Genomic DNA, 13,926 nt, shown 5'->3' with positions numbered 1-13,926 from the left:
AAGAAATAACTACCAGGCTGTGCATTTGTGGACTTGGGAAGAAAACAGCCCTGAAGAGATAGAGACTTCAATGTATTTTATTAAGTGGCGAAGTGGAACGTGACGCAAAAGTATCTTCCTAAATATTGTCGTACAACAATCTGAAGAGGTGCAGTGCTAATTAGCGTAATTAATTACATTAATTAGCAATTAATTATGTTAATTGCTAATGAACGTAATTAGCAATTAGGTTAATTAGTAAGTTGCACAGATATAATATGGTCGTGAGAAGGTCACAGAGGTAAACTATGTCAGAGAAAGAGAATGCCACTGAGAGAGTAAGGAACACAGCAGAAAGAGGCAGTTTTAGAGAAGAGTTAGCATCGTTGCATTGTTCAATTAATGACCAAACAAATGTATAAGTCCAGACTCAGTGGAAGAGTGGCAAGAGGAAGCTCACCGTTTAAAAAAAGCAATAAAGCGTCTGGTTTTCCGCCCAGAAACACGGTAAACTGGTCACGTGAGAGCAAATCTGGTTGCAATGGGACAAAAAATGTAAAATAAATAAATAAATGAAAAATGAATTCCTGGTGCGTACAGCTTAAGTCTTTTCTCTGCCTTTGAAGTTATAGGCACATTGGAATACTCAAAGCGATTCATTTCAACCGTCTGGCCTTTAACGGCACTTAGAAACGGTTTCAGATCAGTCTCACGTGTGGCCATGTGGGCCGGATCCCAGGATGACATTCGCGTTTGAGACATTTCAACGCTTTAAACTCCGTCAGGGGTCCCTAACAAGACAAGCTGACTCACCTCTACCTCAGAGGCTCAGAAATCAATCTCTGTTGGTTCTAATAAATAACATCCCCTTGTGTGTTACAGCAGACGGGGGGGATAATAACTACTTTTATTGGCAGCTATATATCAAGAACATTAAGAAAAACCTCATAGTCTGGTGCAAAGAGGATGGAAGAACTTTTGCTTAAGAATGTCTCTGTGCCTTTATGGTCCAAATGCAAAGATTGAAAATACTCCCGTGTAAATCGAAATGTTGCTCTTGAACGTAATTCCGACTATTGTGGCAGAAAAAACGAACGAGTACAGCCGCAGCCTTTCTTGGACCGAGCGGCGGGGCATTTGATTTCCCTTCCACTCAAAGCGCACTTGTCTTTAAGCTCGCGGTCGGTTTTAAAAGTTGTCATTAGAGCAGAACAAAGACACGATCTCGCAGCTGAAGAGAGAGAAAAGGGCCGAAAGAAGCCCAGAGTGCGTGATGATGGATTGCGGCTTTTGAACTGTTGATGCAGCGTGTCGTCACAACGGAGCCTCGATGGAGTGTGAAACTGAGCAGGATGTTTTACGCAGTGGACTGTGAGGCAACTAAATTATACACTTCACAACACATTTGTTACATTTGAGTCTGAAATGCTGTATCAGAGATGGCATGAAGGGGGTTTGGAAAGTAAAACATTTCTGTGGCTTGACAACAGCAGGTCTGGGCTGCAAAGATTAAACTCACAAAGTGAAGGAACGGAGAGGTAGCCCAGCAACGCCGTCACACGAAGTCGAGCAGTTCCTCGACAAGGCGAGCACACGTAAAATAAACCACCAGTGGACCATGCTCTTGATCGATATTAAGAAATTATTGGCTTAAAGCAAGCTTAAAAGTGACTGAGATTACTTGCACTGAAAAATCGACCAAAAAGTGCTTGGGTAAGATTTGTGTTTTTCAAGCTCACAGTTATGATGTAATGAAACCGAGACGTTTCTCAACGTCCGGTCAACTTTTGAAAGTTGACCGGAGCATCTGAAAGCTTTACATTAAAACTCTGTGAGTTACGGGACACGAATAAAATCTTCACAATCAGAAATGCAAGACAATATGCCATTAAAGAAAGGTAGATATGCAACAACAAACTGCCTAAACTAGGCTTTATATACAGTCAAAGCAAAACCACTAGTGCTGGGACAAACCAGGCTGGACAAGGACTTAGTTAAATCTGACTAGTCCATAAAAATAATATGTTTCATACCTCTGCACATCTTTAGTACCGGTGTATTAGTAGGTGGCTCTGCAAAAAAGACACGATCTTGTTGTAAAACTTTTGACATTACAGAAGCATTTTGTTACACTAGAAAGTCCTTCAATCTCTTTGTTGTTGTTGTTTTGTACTTTGTTCCTTCTTGACAAAACTCAAACATCCCTGGAGGTGTGGCTGCTTTACTGTTACAACTTTTCTCTTTCAAATGAGAACATATTTTGCTTTCAATGAGCTCTAAGTCTCAGCAAACTATCTTGTTTTAATGAGATACTGCTCCTGGATTTATTTTCCTACCTTTGTCAGTTAAGTTCTTCCGTAGAAGCAAAGCGTTCAACATCCCAGAAAGAATTGGCTAGCTTGTTCTCTGAGCGTTCCCTGTGATTAAAAACGCCAAGTCAGGAAATTTATTAGCATTTGCTCATTCTCAGTGTCAAAATGAACTAATGTTAGCCATGTGAGCTAACAACAACAACGTAGCAATAAAAGTCAAAAACAATCTCATGTAGCGAGACTTTCTGTAGAACAAGTTATAAAGTTGTCTGTGGGATTGATTTAATGGGGAACAAAATAAACAGTTTTAGCAGTATTGGATTTGGAGGTCAGAGTTTGCCAAGACGCTGGAAGCAAAACTTTTGGATTCACTGTAACGTTTTGTTTTTTGGGAGGTTTTGTTTTTTTGGGAGGGGACCGGAAAGTTCTAGAAATTCTAATGGCAAAGCAGATGGACGACATTTAGCTAGCTGGTTAGCATGCTAATATTAGCCTTCAGCTCAAGCAGCAATGATGACAGAGCGGCTAGCTTGACTGCCGACTCGCAGTTTTTACGGTTTCTACGGATGACCTTGAAAGTGAAGTTTGCACTTGGTTGAAATGAACTACGTGCGGCTGAAGTGAATTTAAAAACAAGCTTTTCCTTGAAGTACTCAGATCCAGAGAATGCCGATGCTCTTAGCGAGAATGCTAGTGCTAGCATTCTCGCTTCTTTTACTTCATTTACTTTAGTGAAGTCCTGGGTACATTACAGCTGTATTACAAAACTTATCACTCTCTCTATATAAAAAAGTTACATTTATATACCAAGTTATTTAAAAGTCTATTATTCCAGTAATTCAGCTCTCTGAGGGAGCAATATTATATAGATGACACAGTTTTCAAGGCGTTGTTGACATTATATTTCCTCTTTCAGCTCATAAAAAGAAGATTATGGAAATATTAGAGAACTATGTCACTATATAAAAATGAACAGCCTTGTTAATACCTGCTTACAGGTTTTTTATCTTCAACTCTTGATCTGACATCATCAGAGCATGCATTGTGATTTTCTAAATATGGCTTTGTACGACCCAACCTTATCTCTGTGTAATCCTCTGTTTCTAAGCGTCAAAAGGTTCACTGAACCACATCCGCTTGTTAAAAAGAGATGAATGAACATATCGGACGACTCGTTACAAATGGTTTGTTGGTGTCGTACAGCTGAGCAGCACCGATGAAGCGATATCCAAGCCTGGGGTATCGTCTCTGCTTTCTCCTTTTCCAGAGGAGACTCCACGGATCGATAGAAGACCCTGACTGCGGGCCTGCTGATCCTCGCCTATTTAAGAATGCATTTCGCGGGATCTGGCCCATTTCTTTCAATTAACGGTCCTTTCAGCCGGCCAGCCATTAGAGGTCCATTAGAGACCCTACGCCCTGGGAGAGTCGCTCAGCCTGCAACGCTGCTCCGTTGATATAACAGGAGCTTCTGGGCTCTGCACTGGAAACATAATTAACCTTTTTAATTGTTTCCGCTGAGGCGGCTGTGGACTGAGCTGCATTCTCGTCTTTGTATTTAAACTTGTTTTTGCTTTTTTTTCCCCTCCCCTTGTAATTCTGCACCAATTAGAAATTCTGGGCTGATTTCTGATGTTCGGTTCGTGTAAATCTTTTCCCCTTCAGACACAATTGTAGTGGTTGACGGTTTATTAATTTAAAGGGCAAAATTGCAAGCCTTCCAACCGGTATTAATTATTTGGATCGGGACCAGAGATCACATTCCTACGGAGCATTTGGGAATTTCTTCTTTTGCGTTACTTAGCAAAGAATCAAGGCTACCCTTAAAAATAAAATAATAATAAAAATAATAATAATGATTGTCATAAAATTACCAAAAATAAAGTTGTATGAGAATAAAGTTGAAACAATGTGAAAATAAAGTCATAATATTTTGAGAATAAAGTCGAGAGTAAAGTCGTAATATCACCAAAAGGCGGTCATAACCATATGAGAATATTTCGAGAACAAAGTCGTAATGTTGTGACTTTGCTCGGGGTCTCTGGAGCATCCCACCACGTAACATGGGCCAGGTTTCCAAATCAGATGCTGACATTAATGTTAGCTTGACGATGTGATTTGCAGCCTCACAGTCTCCCGTCTGCCACCTTCCTGCCCAGGATCTCCTGGGTAATCGTCTGCGACGTCTCATCCATCCCCGCGTGACTCCGCTTGTCTTTGATATCTCCCAGGTTCGTCCCGGCGAGCAAGTCGCCATCAGCGCCAGCGTGCTGAGCACAGAAGACGCCGATACCCCCGCGGAGGAGCTGGTTTACCACGTGGAAATGCCGACCAACGGGGTGGTGACATTAAAACAGGAGCCGAGGGAGAGCATCCAGAACTTCTCCCAGGCTCACATAAACAGAGGGGAGATCATCTTCACCCACCAGGGTTGGGGCCTAGTTTTCTTTATTAAATGAACTTCATGTGCTCCCAATTCTCTCTTTAATTTGCTGGAATGCGCCATCACCAAGTCCCTGCACCTTTTAGCATACACTGAGGCTCCAGTGTGAACCCTTGATCATCACTTTTCCACTTTACTGTGATACATAAATGTCTTATTTATTGAATTTTTTTTTGCTTGTCAAGGTTACAGACCTTCAGCAAACTTTTTATTACATGCTGCTTTTACGACGCAGCAAATGTAACGTTTAAAAGGAAAAGGGGAAAAAAAGAATGCCAAACGCCTCTCTCTCCTCCTGCAGGCGAAGAATCCGGCGAGTTCAGCTTCACGGTGACAGACGGAGAGCACACGTCTCCTCTCCATCGATTTGTCATCAAGGCCAGGCCTCACACCATCACCTTGGAAACGGGGGAGGAACTCGTGGTGTTCCCAGGTAAGGAGAGGAGGCTTCCAGATTTTCAGCGGCGAGGCGACGGATGTGGTTTCGTGACCGAGCAGGCGGGCGTGACGCAGAGCCAAGGATTCAGAACGTTTTGTGGAGGAGATGAGGATGAGCAGGAGTGATTTGCTGAATGAATGAATGAATTAACGACCGCGTGATAATTTGGCGGAGGTGGCCAGAGAGGTCAGTGAGGTCGTGGATTCATGCAGGGCTGTGAAGCTCCTTTCAAGGCGCTTTGCAAAAATATCCGCGTCCCCTGCATTTCTTCACATAATGTGTCATGTATTTTACCGAGCATCGGTGTGTTTGACTACCACGAAGAAAATTAGAGTGGAGAGTCAAACCTCACATTCTTACTTCTCACGGCTTTCTTAAAAAAAAGAAAAAGAAAGGAAAGAAGACGTCAGTCCAGAGGAATGTGTCCCAGAACTGCTTAAACTTAAAAAAAAAAAAAACGTTCACATCTCTTTAAACATTAAAGGGGAAACTATTCACAATTAGTGACAATAAAAAGCTGTGCGACTGTAAAGTTGCACAAACACCAGAATGGGTGTAAACGTTGAGTTTACTGGGAGCAGTGATTGTTTTCAGACTTCTATTTGCTAACGTGCCGCTCTGTGTTCTTGCTTTTACCAATGTTGTGCTTCTCCATATTTAATGCTGTGGCTAAAATACGACATGACGTGAAAAAGTTGTGAAAAGAGCCATAAATGCATATGTTTGGAAACAACTCCTGTCAGACGCCAAACGTGTTGGGGGTAAATCTCGTCAAACAGCGCCACTTAATGGACACAAGTGGTAATTGCAGTGTCATGCAGTTTAAGCATTTTCTAAAATGCTCATTTGGACAGATTTAAGTTTCAAGGAGCTGCTTTTAGCTTTAATCAACATCATTTACTTAGCTGGATGCTACTTTTGAAGTAATCTCTTTAATAGTTATGCTTGTTTTTGTTTTGGGTTTTTTTGTTTTTATTTTAATGTGTATGCTTTGTTTTACTTTTGGAAATTCAAAGTTCACACACACACACACTTATGTAATGTCTTATTTAATAACTTAAATTAAAATTATATTATTTTATTTATTTAAATAATCACTTATTTTCTGCGCCACGCATCTTATCCGTTGTCACATTTCGTTTAATTGATTTAATTGAGACATTTAATTGAAATATTTTTTCAACCTTGGATTATGAGGTTTAAGGAGGATGTGGTGCACAAGAGACTACTGTCCACACAGACATTTCTGTGTCTATGTGTCTTTTCAGGAACACGACAGGTCATCAAGGCCGCCAACCTCAAAGTGGGAACCGGCGAGGACGGGAACGAAGCGAGCTTCCTGCTCGTCCGCGCGCCTCGTTTGGGAAGGCTCATCCTGGCCATTGAGCGGAACCAGTTTGTGGAAACTATCTTGTTCTCGCAGTCACAGGTAACTTTGAGTGATGTTTAGATTGTTTCCTAAAAGAGGTTGAAGAAGAATTAACTGTCCCACTGTCCGAAGGGACATACGTTTTAGGGCCTTTGTAGATAGAAATAAAAAAAGGAGTAAATTTATGCCAAGAAATTCAGACATTTTCAGACTAATCTCTGAAATCTTGAAAAGAAAAAAAACATGGGAATTTCTGAGCTTGAAAAGTTAGCAATTTGCCTGAAAAAAATCTCAAATTGTGAGATAAACCTTAGAATTTGTCTTAAAAAAAAAACTTTAGCAGAGTGGCAGGATGATATTTTAACATTAGAAACCAAATTTAGTTTTAGATTTTTAAGATTTTATTTACAACAATCACAAATCACCGGTTCCACATAAATACCTTCATCCATGTCTTTGAATTTTGGTATGTACACAGAAATAAGTCTGCCTCATCACCTGTTAGCCTTCCAAACCGAGTCCAGCTATAACAGAGGATAGCAAAACATTTTTTTTTTTTGGAAAACTAGAAGTAGATCATTGTTGTGCAAGTCATAGCAGAACTACCAGATTTGTCCAGAAACCATTAATATTCATCCAGCCTATCTACATTGTGAAGATAACTGGGAAAAAGAGAACAGCATTCTATTTTAATAATTCAGTCATGCAATGATATAAGATCACATTTTACTGCCGCTTAAAGATTTGTGAAGGACAAAATGGTAAAGTATCAAAAAGAAGCTTGAGTTCAGCAAATGAAACTTTTAAAAACATTTAAACATTAAAAGCATTTCAGAGTTTTAAACAATCACTTATTCTAGCGTATTGTGGAGTTTAAGGATCCCGATGCTGGCCAGCCAATACAGACATTCACCCAGAAGGACCTGGATGAAGGTCGTGTAGCAATGGAAATACAACCTTCATCCGGGTCGTATTTGATACGACTTTTGATCTTGATACTGCCTCAAGATCAAAAGTGAAGGGTAATCCGGATGAAGCTCGGTTCCTGCTAAAAGCCCGTGGAGTCCCTCCAGCAGAATGTGTCCTTTCCTTCCGGACAAGCCCTTACAACACCTCTGCAGTTTATCATATTACCCATTTTCCTGTCAATTCACTATCAAATATAGGAAACTGGAGCCAATAAAACCTTTAATAAAACATGTAACTCAACATTAGCTATCCCTGTTTTTCTCTTGATGCCCAGTTGGAGTCTGGAGCAGTCTACTATGAGCACCAGCTGCCCACCGAGCCTTTCTGGGTGGTCAGAGACTCCATGGAGTTCACTGCATCGCCCCAGGCTTCTCCAGACGTCCGGCACGCGCTGCCCATCACAGTCTCCTACTATGCTGCTCATAGCAACATTTCTTCTCAGATGTGGAGGAACAAAGGTAAAATAAAAGTTTTTTTTAGTAGTAGTAACGTGAACATTTAAGCTCTAGGGAAAAAAAAAAAAACTTGTTCTGCGATGGACTGCCGACCTGTCCAGGTTGTACCCCGTTTCTTACCCGAAACGTCTCTCTGGAGATAGGCACCAGCTTTCCGATCCCACTAGGGACAAAGGTGTAAGAAAATGGATGGCTGGATGGAAAAAAACTTGATATATCGTGTAGTCTAACCATGGTAGAATTTAGAATTGATCGATCATCTTTGAAACCAAAATTTATCCTCAAACGCCTTGTTTTATTTTAGAAAGAAAGTATTTTGAGTAATCCTTCTTGAAGACTGCCAAATCTAGCTATAGTCTAACTAGTGTCTTTGCCTACATGATCTGTTATGATGTTTGAAGGCTGTAGCTCATTTTTTATTTTAGAAAGATTTCCTTGTTTTAACTGGAACTGAACAGTCCAAAGTCATAAAGAGGATTGACCAAGCCTGCTTTTGCTGCTGCCACCACAAGCTCCATCTGTCTCTGCAAACATTTTGACACGAGACTGTAAAAGGAGACAGTCTGACCCCAATGTTGAGGATATTTACATATGATATTTGTATGATTTTGAGATTTTTACTTGTGTTTTTCTCCCTCAGGGCTTGAAATTGTGCAGGGTCAGAGGAAAGCAATTGACAATTCCATTCTTGATGCCTCCAACCTTCTGGCAAGTCTGCCTGAAGAGAAGAAAACGGACGCGGATGTTGTTTTTGAAATAAAGCGCTTCCCTGATCATGGTCGTATCACCCTGCGGGGTGAGGATCTACCCCGAGACGATCCGCTCTTCACACAATCAGACGTGTCTCAGGGAACGTTAGAGTATCTTCACGATGACTCCGGGCCACTTTTGACAGCCTTGCTTTCAAGGCCTATCTGAAGTTAGGAGGTGGTGGTAAGAACTACCCTGCTGAGTCCGTAATCCTGGATGAGATCTTTCATATTTCAGTCAAACGACGTGGTTCCAACCCTCCTGAATTAGTCACTACAGATATGCTTCTGGAAGTTCTCCAAGGCTCCAAGACCTCACTAACCCAGAAGCATCTCAACACCCAAGATGAAGATAATCCACCAGACGAGGTGCTCTTCAAGGTGACCAAAGCCCCTCGTAATGGCTATCTCCTTAACTCTGTTACGTCAGAACCTCTCTCTGAGTTCACTCAAGAAATGATCAATCGCGTAGAAGTGGCCTTCCAGAGTGACGGCACCCTTAAAGACGGATTTGTGGAATTCACCATATCAGACGGCGAGCATGAAACGGAGCCGCACACACTCCACATAGGAATCTTAGCTCGCACCCTGCTTCTCAAACAAGTCCCAGAGATCAAGGTACGACAGGGAGACGATCAGATTCTTGTGACTGAGGAGATGTTGAGTGCCTCTACAGGTGGTCCTGTTGAGGAGGACATCCTTTATAAAATCACCAGTACTCCAAAATATGCGGCTGTCATGGTAGACAGGCAGCCTACATCTGCCTTCACCCAGAAGCAGATCAAAGAAGGAAGAGTCAGTGTCCGTTTTGTGAAGTCCACTTCACCCCGAGACAGTGTTTTGTTTACAGCCCGTAGCCGGGCTGCCAATGTCTCCTCTGTCCTCAACATCACTGTCCAGCCTCTGGCTAAAATTGCTCAAAATCCTTTGTTACCTCAAGGCTCACTTGTCCAGCTGGACAGAAAGCTTTTGGATGCATCGCCCCTAGCCAACAAGACAAGAGCCTCACCCACATTCACAGTCATCCAGCAGCCAAGAGGAGCTCGTATTGTGGAGTTTAAGGATCCTGATGCTGGCCAGCCAATACAGACATTTACCCAGAAGGACCTGGATGAAGGTCGTATCGCAATGGAAATATATGATGCTGCCTCAGGATCAAAAGTGAAGGGTAATGAGGATGAAGCTCGGTTCCTGCTAAAAGCCCATGGAGTCCCTCCAGCAGAATGTGTCCTTTCCTTCCAGACAAGCCCTTACAACACCTCTGCAGTTTATCCTGCCACCCTGCTAAAGAATCCTGATGAAAGATTCAAACCCCCAGGAGATGGAGTCACCCCATCATCCCCTGACTCTGGTAACCATGGGAAACCACACGTTTCCCGACGTGGAAATTTTTGGTCCATCTTCATTCCCATTCTAGTTGTCCTCCTTCTCTTACTACTGGCAGGCGTCTTGGCCTACTATCTAATCCGTAAGAACAAGACAGGAAAACACAACGTCCAGACAGCGGCCTCAAAGCCCAAAAACGGAGAGGTGGCCACAACGGAAACCTTTCGCAAAACGGACCCAGCCAACAACATTCCTATGTCCAATGTGGACTCTAAAGGGGCGGATCCAGAGCTGCTTCAGCACTGTCGGACAACGAACCCGGCCTTGAAAAAGAACCAGTACTGGGTCTGAAACACTTTGATTTTGGACATAGAAGGAGGTGGACTTCATTTATGTTGGTGTTTAAATTTTCCTACAACAGTTTAAATGAAACACACTTTTGACGCATTTTTTTCACTGACTTCTCTCAGAACAGCTGTGGACAAATTCTCAGGCATGAAAACACTGAAGATGTATTGGCAAAGAAGGAAGTGATCTTTTACATTCAGAGGGCTATCGCTAACGCCATGTCTATTTATTTCCATTGTGCCATTCCTCACTGTCAAAGAGCACAGACACGACATGAACATGCAAAGTGTTTGCAAAAAAAAGTACTTTCTATGTGCTCAACTATTGTATCAAACATCATATAGGCAAACATTAATCATGCTGATAGGTACGAATTTCAGTGTTGTTTTTTAAACTATGTTTTGGATAATCAGGATACTTGATCAACAAAATATATGAGTAAGAAGTGACATTGAGGTCAGTGTACGCTTACCGTATCCGCAGTCAGAAGCTCTTAATCCAGTAGAACCCCTTAGTGGTGTGATGTAACAATGGCGTGGTGGATTATGAATGTGTAGCTGACAATTCAGAATCTCAGGAATATTAAGAACACCTTAGTGAAGATTTACCAAAAAGAATTAAAGCAGTTCTGAAAAATAAAGACACTTATACCGTGATACTGGCAAGGTGTAGCACATAATGTAGCTTTGGAGTATAAGGTACCTTAATTTTGCTTTATTTCTGAAAATCGAACCTCAATTATTCAATTCAAAATACTTTATTATTCACTTTCTGTCTAGAAACCAAAAGATAGATGCCACTTTCACAGCTGTGTCTACACACCACTGCATCACATTCACACCTAAAGTTTAAGGTATTCTCTTGTCATTTTTTTTATGCTAAACTAAGCTAAGCTAACAATAGCTAGCACCTAACATCTTCTGCCAAGCTAATGCTTTTCCCATAGTAAGCACACGTCAGACAGGAGTTAAAAAGCAGCACTTGAAGTCAAATTGCACAAATCTAATCCACTCCAGCTCCCGGTCATGTTGACATCTGTTGGACTGCAATGTTGCCGCGCGTTTCCAAAGAGCTTGTGGAAATCTGTTGGACTGGAGAAGCAGAACAGAAACATTACTTTGGTCCTGCAATATTTACGCTGAGATATATTTAATCTCAAACCGAAAGGCACAAAAGATGAAAATGACCGTCAACCTCCTCAGCTCGTTGGGTTGTTAATTTTTAATGACAAACCAAAAGAGCAACTATTTTTAGTAGAAACATTCCTTATTTTAGTCTCGTTGAATATACAGACTCATTTTTCATAAAATACAATTTTTTTTAATTCTTTAGTTTTCTTTTATCGCATGATAAAGACTTTTTTTAAAAAAAGGTTGGTACTGTAAATCACAAAGTTTTCTGCTAAAGTTTTGACCCGTTGTGCCTAGTCAATCATTTTAATTTAGAAGTAGAGCAAAATGAGCTGCTATTTTTTTTTTCCTGTACCAGAATTGCCTTTTTCACAAGCCAAATAGTAATTTTGTTGTGTTTTGTTTCTTTACATTAGCCCTGATTTGTTGTTTAACAGCCTCCAGGAGTAATAATAGATGCAACACAGGAGCTTCAAAGCATTTAGGCAAGTTGTATTTCAGTGATGACGTAAAATAAAGCTTCTCCCCTCAGGATATCCCATTTTGGTTTATGTGTAAATATTGCGTTTCAAAATAAAAGTCTTTGGTTTTCCTAGTAAATGAACAGATTTTCCATATCGGAATATACATGTAAAGAGAACAAGTAATTATATTAAAACTGACTGTTCAACGTTGATATATGTATATGTTTGCGAGTCCATCCCTTTTATGTGTCAGTTGTTTTGTTGGGGTTTTTTTTTGTTTGTTTTTAGTCCACTGCAGCGTTTCATGACCGTGTCCTCGCATTTTGTCGTTATTTATTAAGTCGCCCCCCCCATTCATCAGATCGTGTTTTCGTGCGCTTTTGTTCTTTCGCCGTCTCCTGCAGACGCCTTCAAGTGGAAACGTTTCTGGACCAAATGCAACGTCAGGACCGCAGCGTGTCTCTGACTCTGTTACAGGCGCTAATGGAAATAAAATGTCGACGCAAACAAACCGTGTGCTCATTGTTTCCTTCGTGGCTTTTGTTGGTCATAAAACTCAATGGCAATACCCTGTTTTTTTTTATTTTTGTTTTTGTTTTTATAAAATAAATAAATAAATAAAAAATCTCAAGTTTGGTTTATTGCTTTTTTTTTGTGGCTGCACATGTTGATGCATTCGTGGTGAAGTGCATTTTAATATCTACCACATGGAGAGACTCCAATAAACATCCTTGTACAAGTTTGTTGCAGGACCTCGAATTCACAGAAACACAGACATTAATCTTTTGAACCAGCAGGGGGCAGTGCGGTGTAAAAAGCTCTTGGATGGGGGGGTTGGTGAGGAAACTTGAGCAACGTTTCAATTTGTCATGATTTAAACTTCACTTCAAGCCATCATTCTTTCCACTGAATGGCCTTTGCTTTAAGCATGTCTCCCAGCTTTTCTTTTTCCTCCTTCCCCCCCCCCGTCTGTCTCCGGCTTGCCTTTGGCCTCGCTTTAAGAACTAGTCCTGCAGGTTTCATAAGCTGCTTGGCACAGCTGTTCCTCCACATGTGTCTGCTGAGGTCACCGTCTCTGAGCAGCGCGTTGCTCGTGCGCAACAAGCCTCCTTGTGTTTTAACGGCAACTGCCTTCTGTCAGCAGAACAGTTGCCGAACCCACGACCCGAAAAATCGTAAAAGCGAGCGAACAGAAACCGGAGCGCCCGCAGGCTCCAGCTTCACTCTCAACAGCAATGTGGATTTTCTTGTCAAGTAATTATGTCAGCAGTTTGACCAGGTGAGGCTGAAGTCATACTTGGGCAGCAACTCACAATCTGAAAATGAAATATTCAGAAATGAGGCAAACTCAGCACATTTTTCTTGACGTTTAAAGGGTCAAATGTGGCGTTTTTAAAAGCGTGTCTCTGGGAAAATATTGGATTAAAAATATATATGGCCAGTAAAAACTAGCTCCCTTTGAATCCACAACATATGGAAGACGAGAGCGGATGTTTTCCGCATATACTTTTTTTAAAATGGTTTTTGTTTAAGCTCTTATCCCAAGAGAACTATTATGAATTCAGCTGGTTCTTTTGAAAAAAACCACCGTGAAACGAACTTCTCTTAAGAAAACCATCCGGAGGGAAAACGTATACGCGGTAAACGCCTAATCTAGGCTTCCGCAGCAAAACAAGTTAAACCATTTTGTGAGATTCTTTTTCTGCTTATTTCATTTCCAGAATCTTAAAATGTAGGTTTTATAAATACTAAAAGGTAAGGAGAAAATTGTTAGATGTCTCCGTGTGAAATGATACCTGCAGGATATGAATTTCTGACTAACAGCAACGAACAGTGTTTACTTTAGTCTCTACAAGCTTCGACTTGGACTTGGGGCAAAAGAGAGAAGATTTGAATTAGTTATGGGATGAAAGACTATCAGCGTGCCCCAAGAAGACTGAAGA

At 41.2% G+C, this 13,926-nt stretch overlaps 1 protein-coding gene across 1 annotated transcript in view; it reads left to right on the top strand.

The window, feature by feature from the left end:
• cspg4 (chondroitin sulfate proteoglycan 4) overlaps positions 1-12,195 on the top strand; it is a 72,829-nt gene extending 60,634 nt beyond the window's left edge. Inside the window, 6 exon segments of the mRNA XM_055034087.1 lie at positions 4,523-4,721; positions 5,036-5,167; positions 6,442-6,602; positions 7,786-7,969; positions 8,607-8,846; positions 8,849-12,195. Of these exon segments, the coding sequence (XP_054890062.1) occupies positions 4,523-4,721; positions 5,036-5,167; positions 6,442-6,602; positions 7,786-7,969; positions 8,607-8,846; positions 8,849-10,392 (2,460 nt within the window). The 3' untranslated portion in view covers positions 10,393-12,195.
• The last annotated feature ends 1,731 nt before the right edge of the window (positions 12,196-13,926 follow it).

Source organism: Poeciliopsis prolifica, unplaced genomic scaffold (genome assembly GCF_027474105.1).
Source record: "Poeciliopsis prolifica strain line A6 unplaced genomic scaffold, Auburn_PproV2 SCAFFOLD001, whole genome shotgun sequence".
Classification (NCBI taxonomy): Eukaryota; Metazoa; Chordata; class Actinopteri; order Cyprinodontiformes; family Poeciliidae; genus Poeciliopsis; species Poeciliopsis prolifica.
Note: the sequence above shows the minus strand (reverse complement) of the source record. Positions and strands in the feature narration are given on the sequence as shown.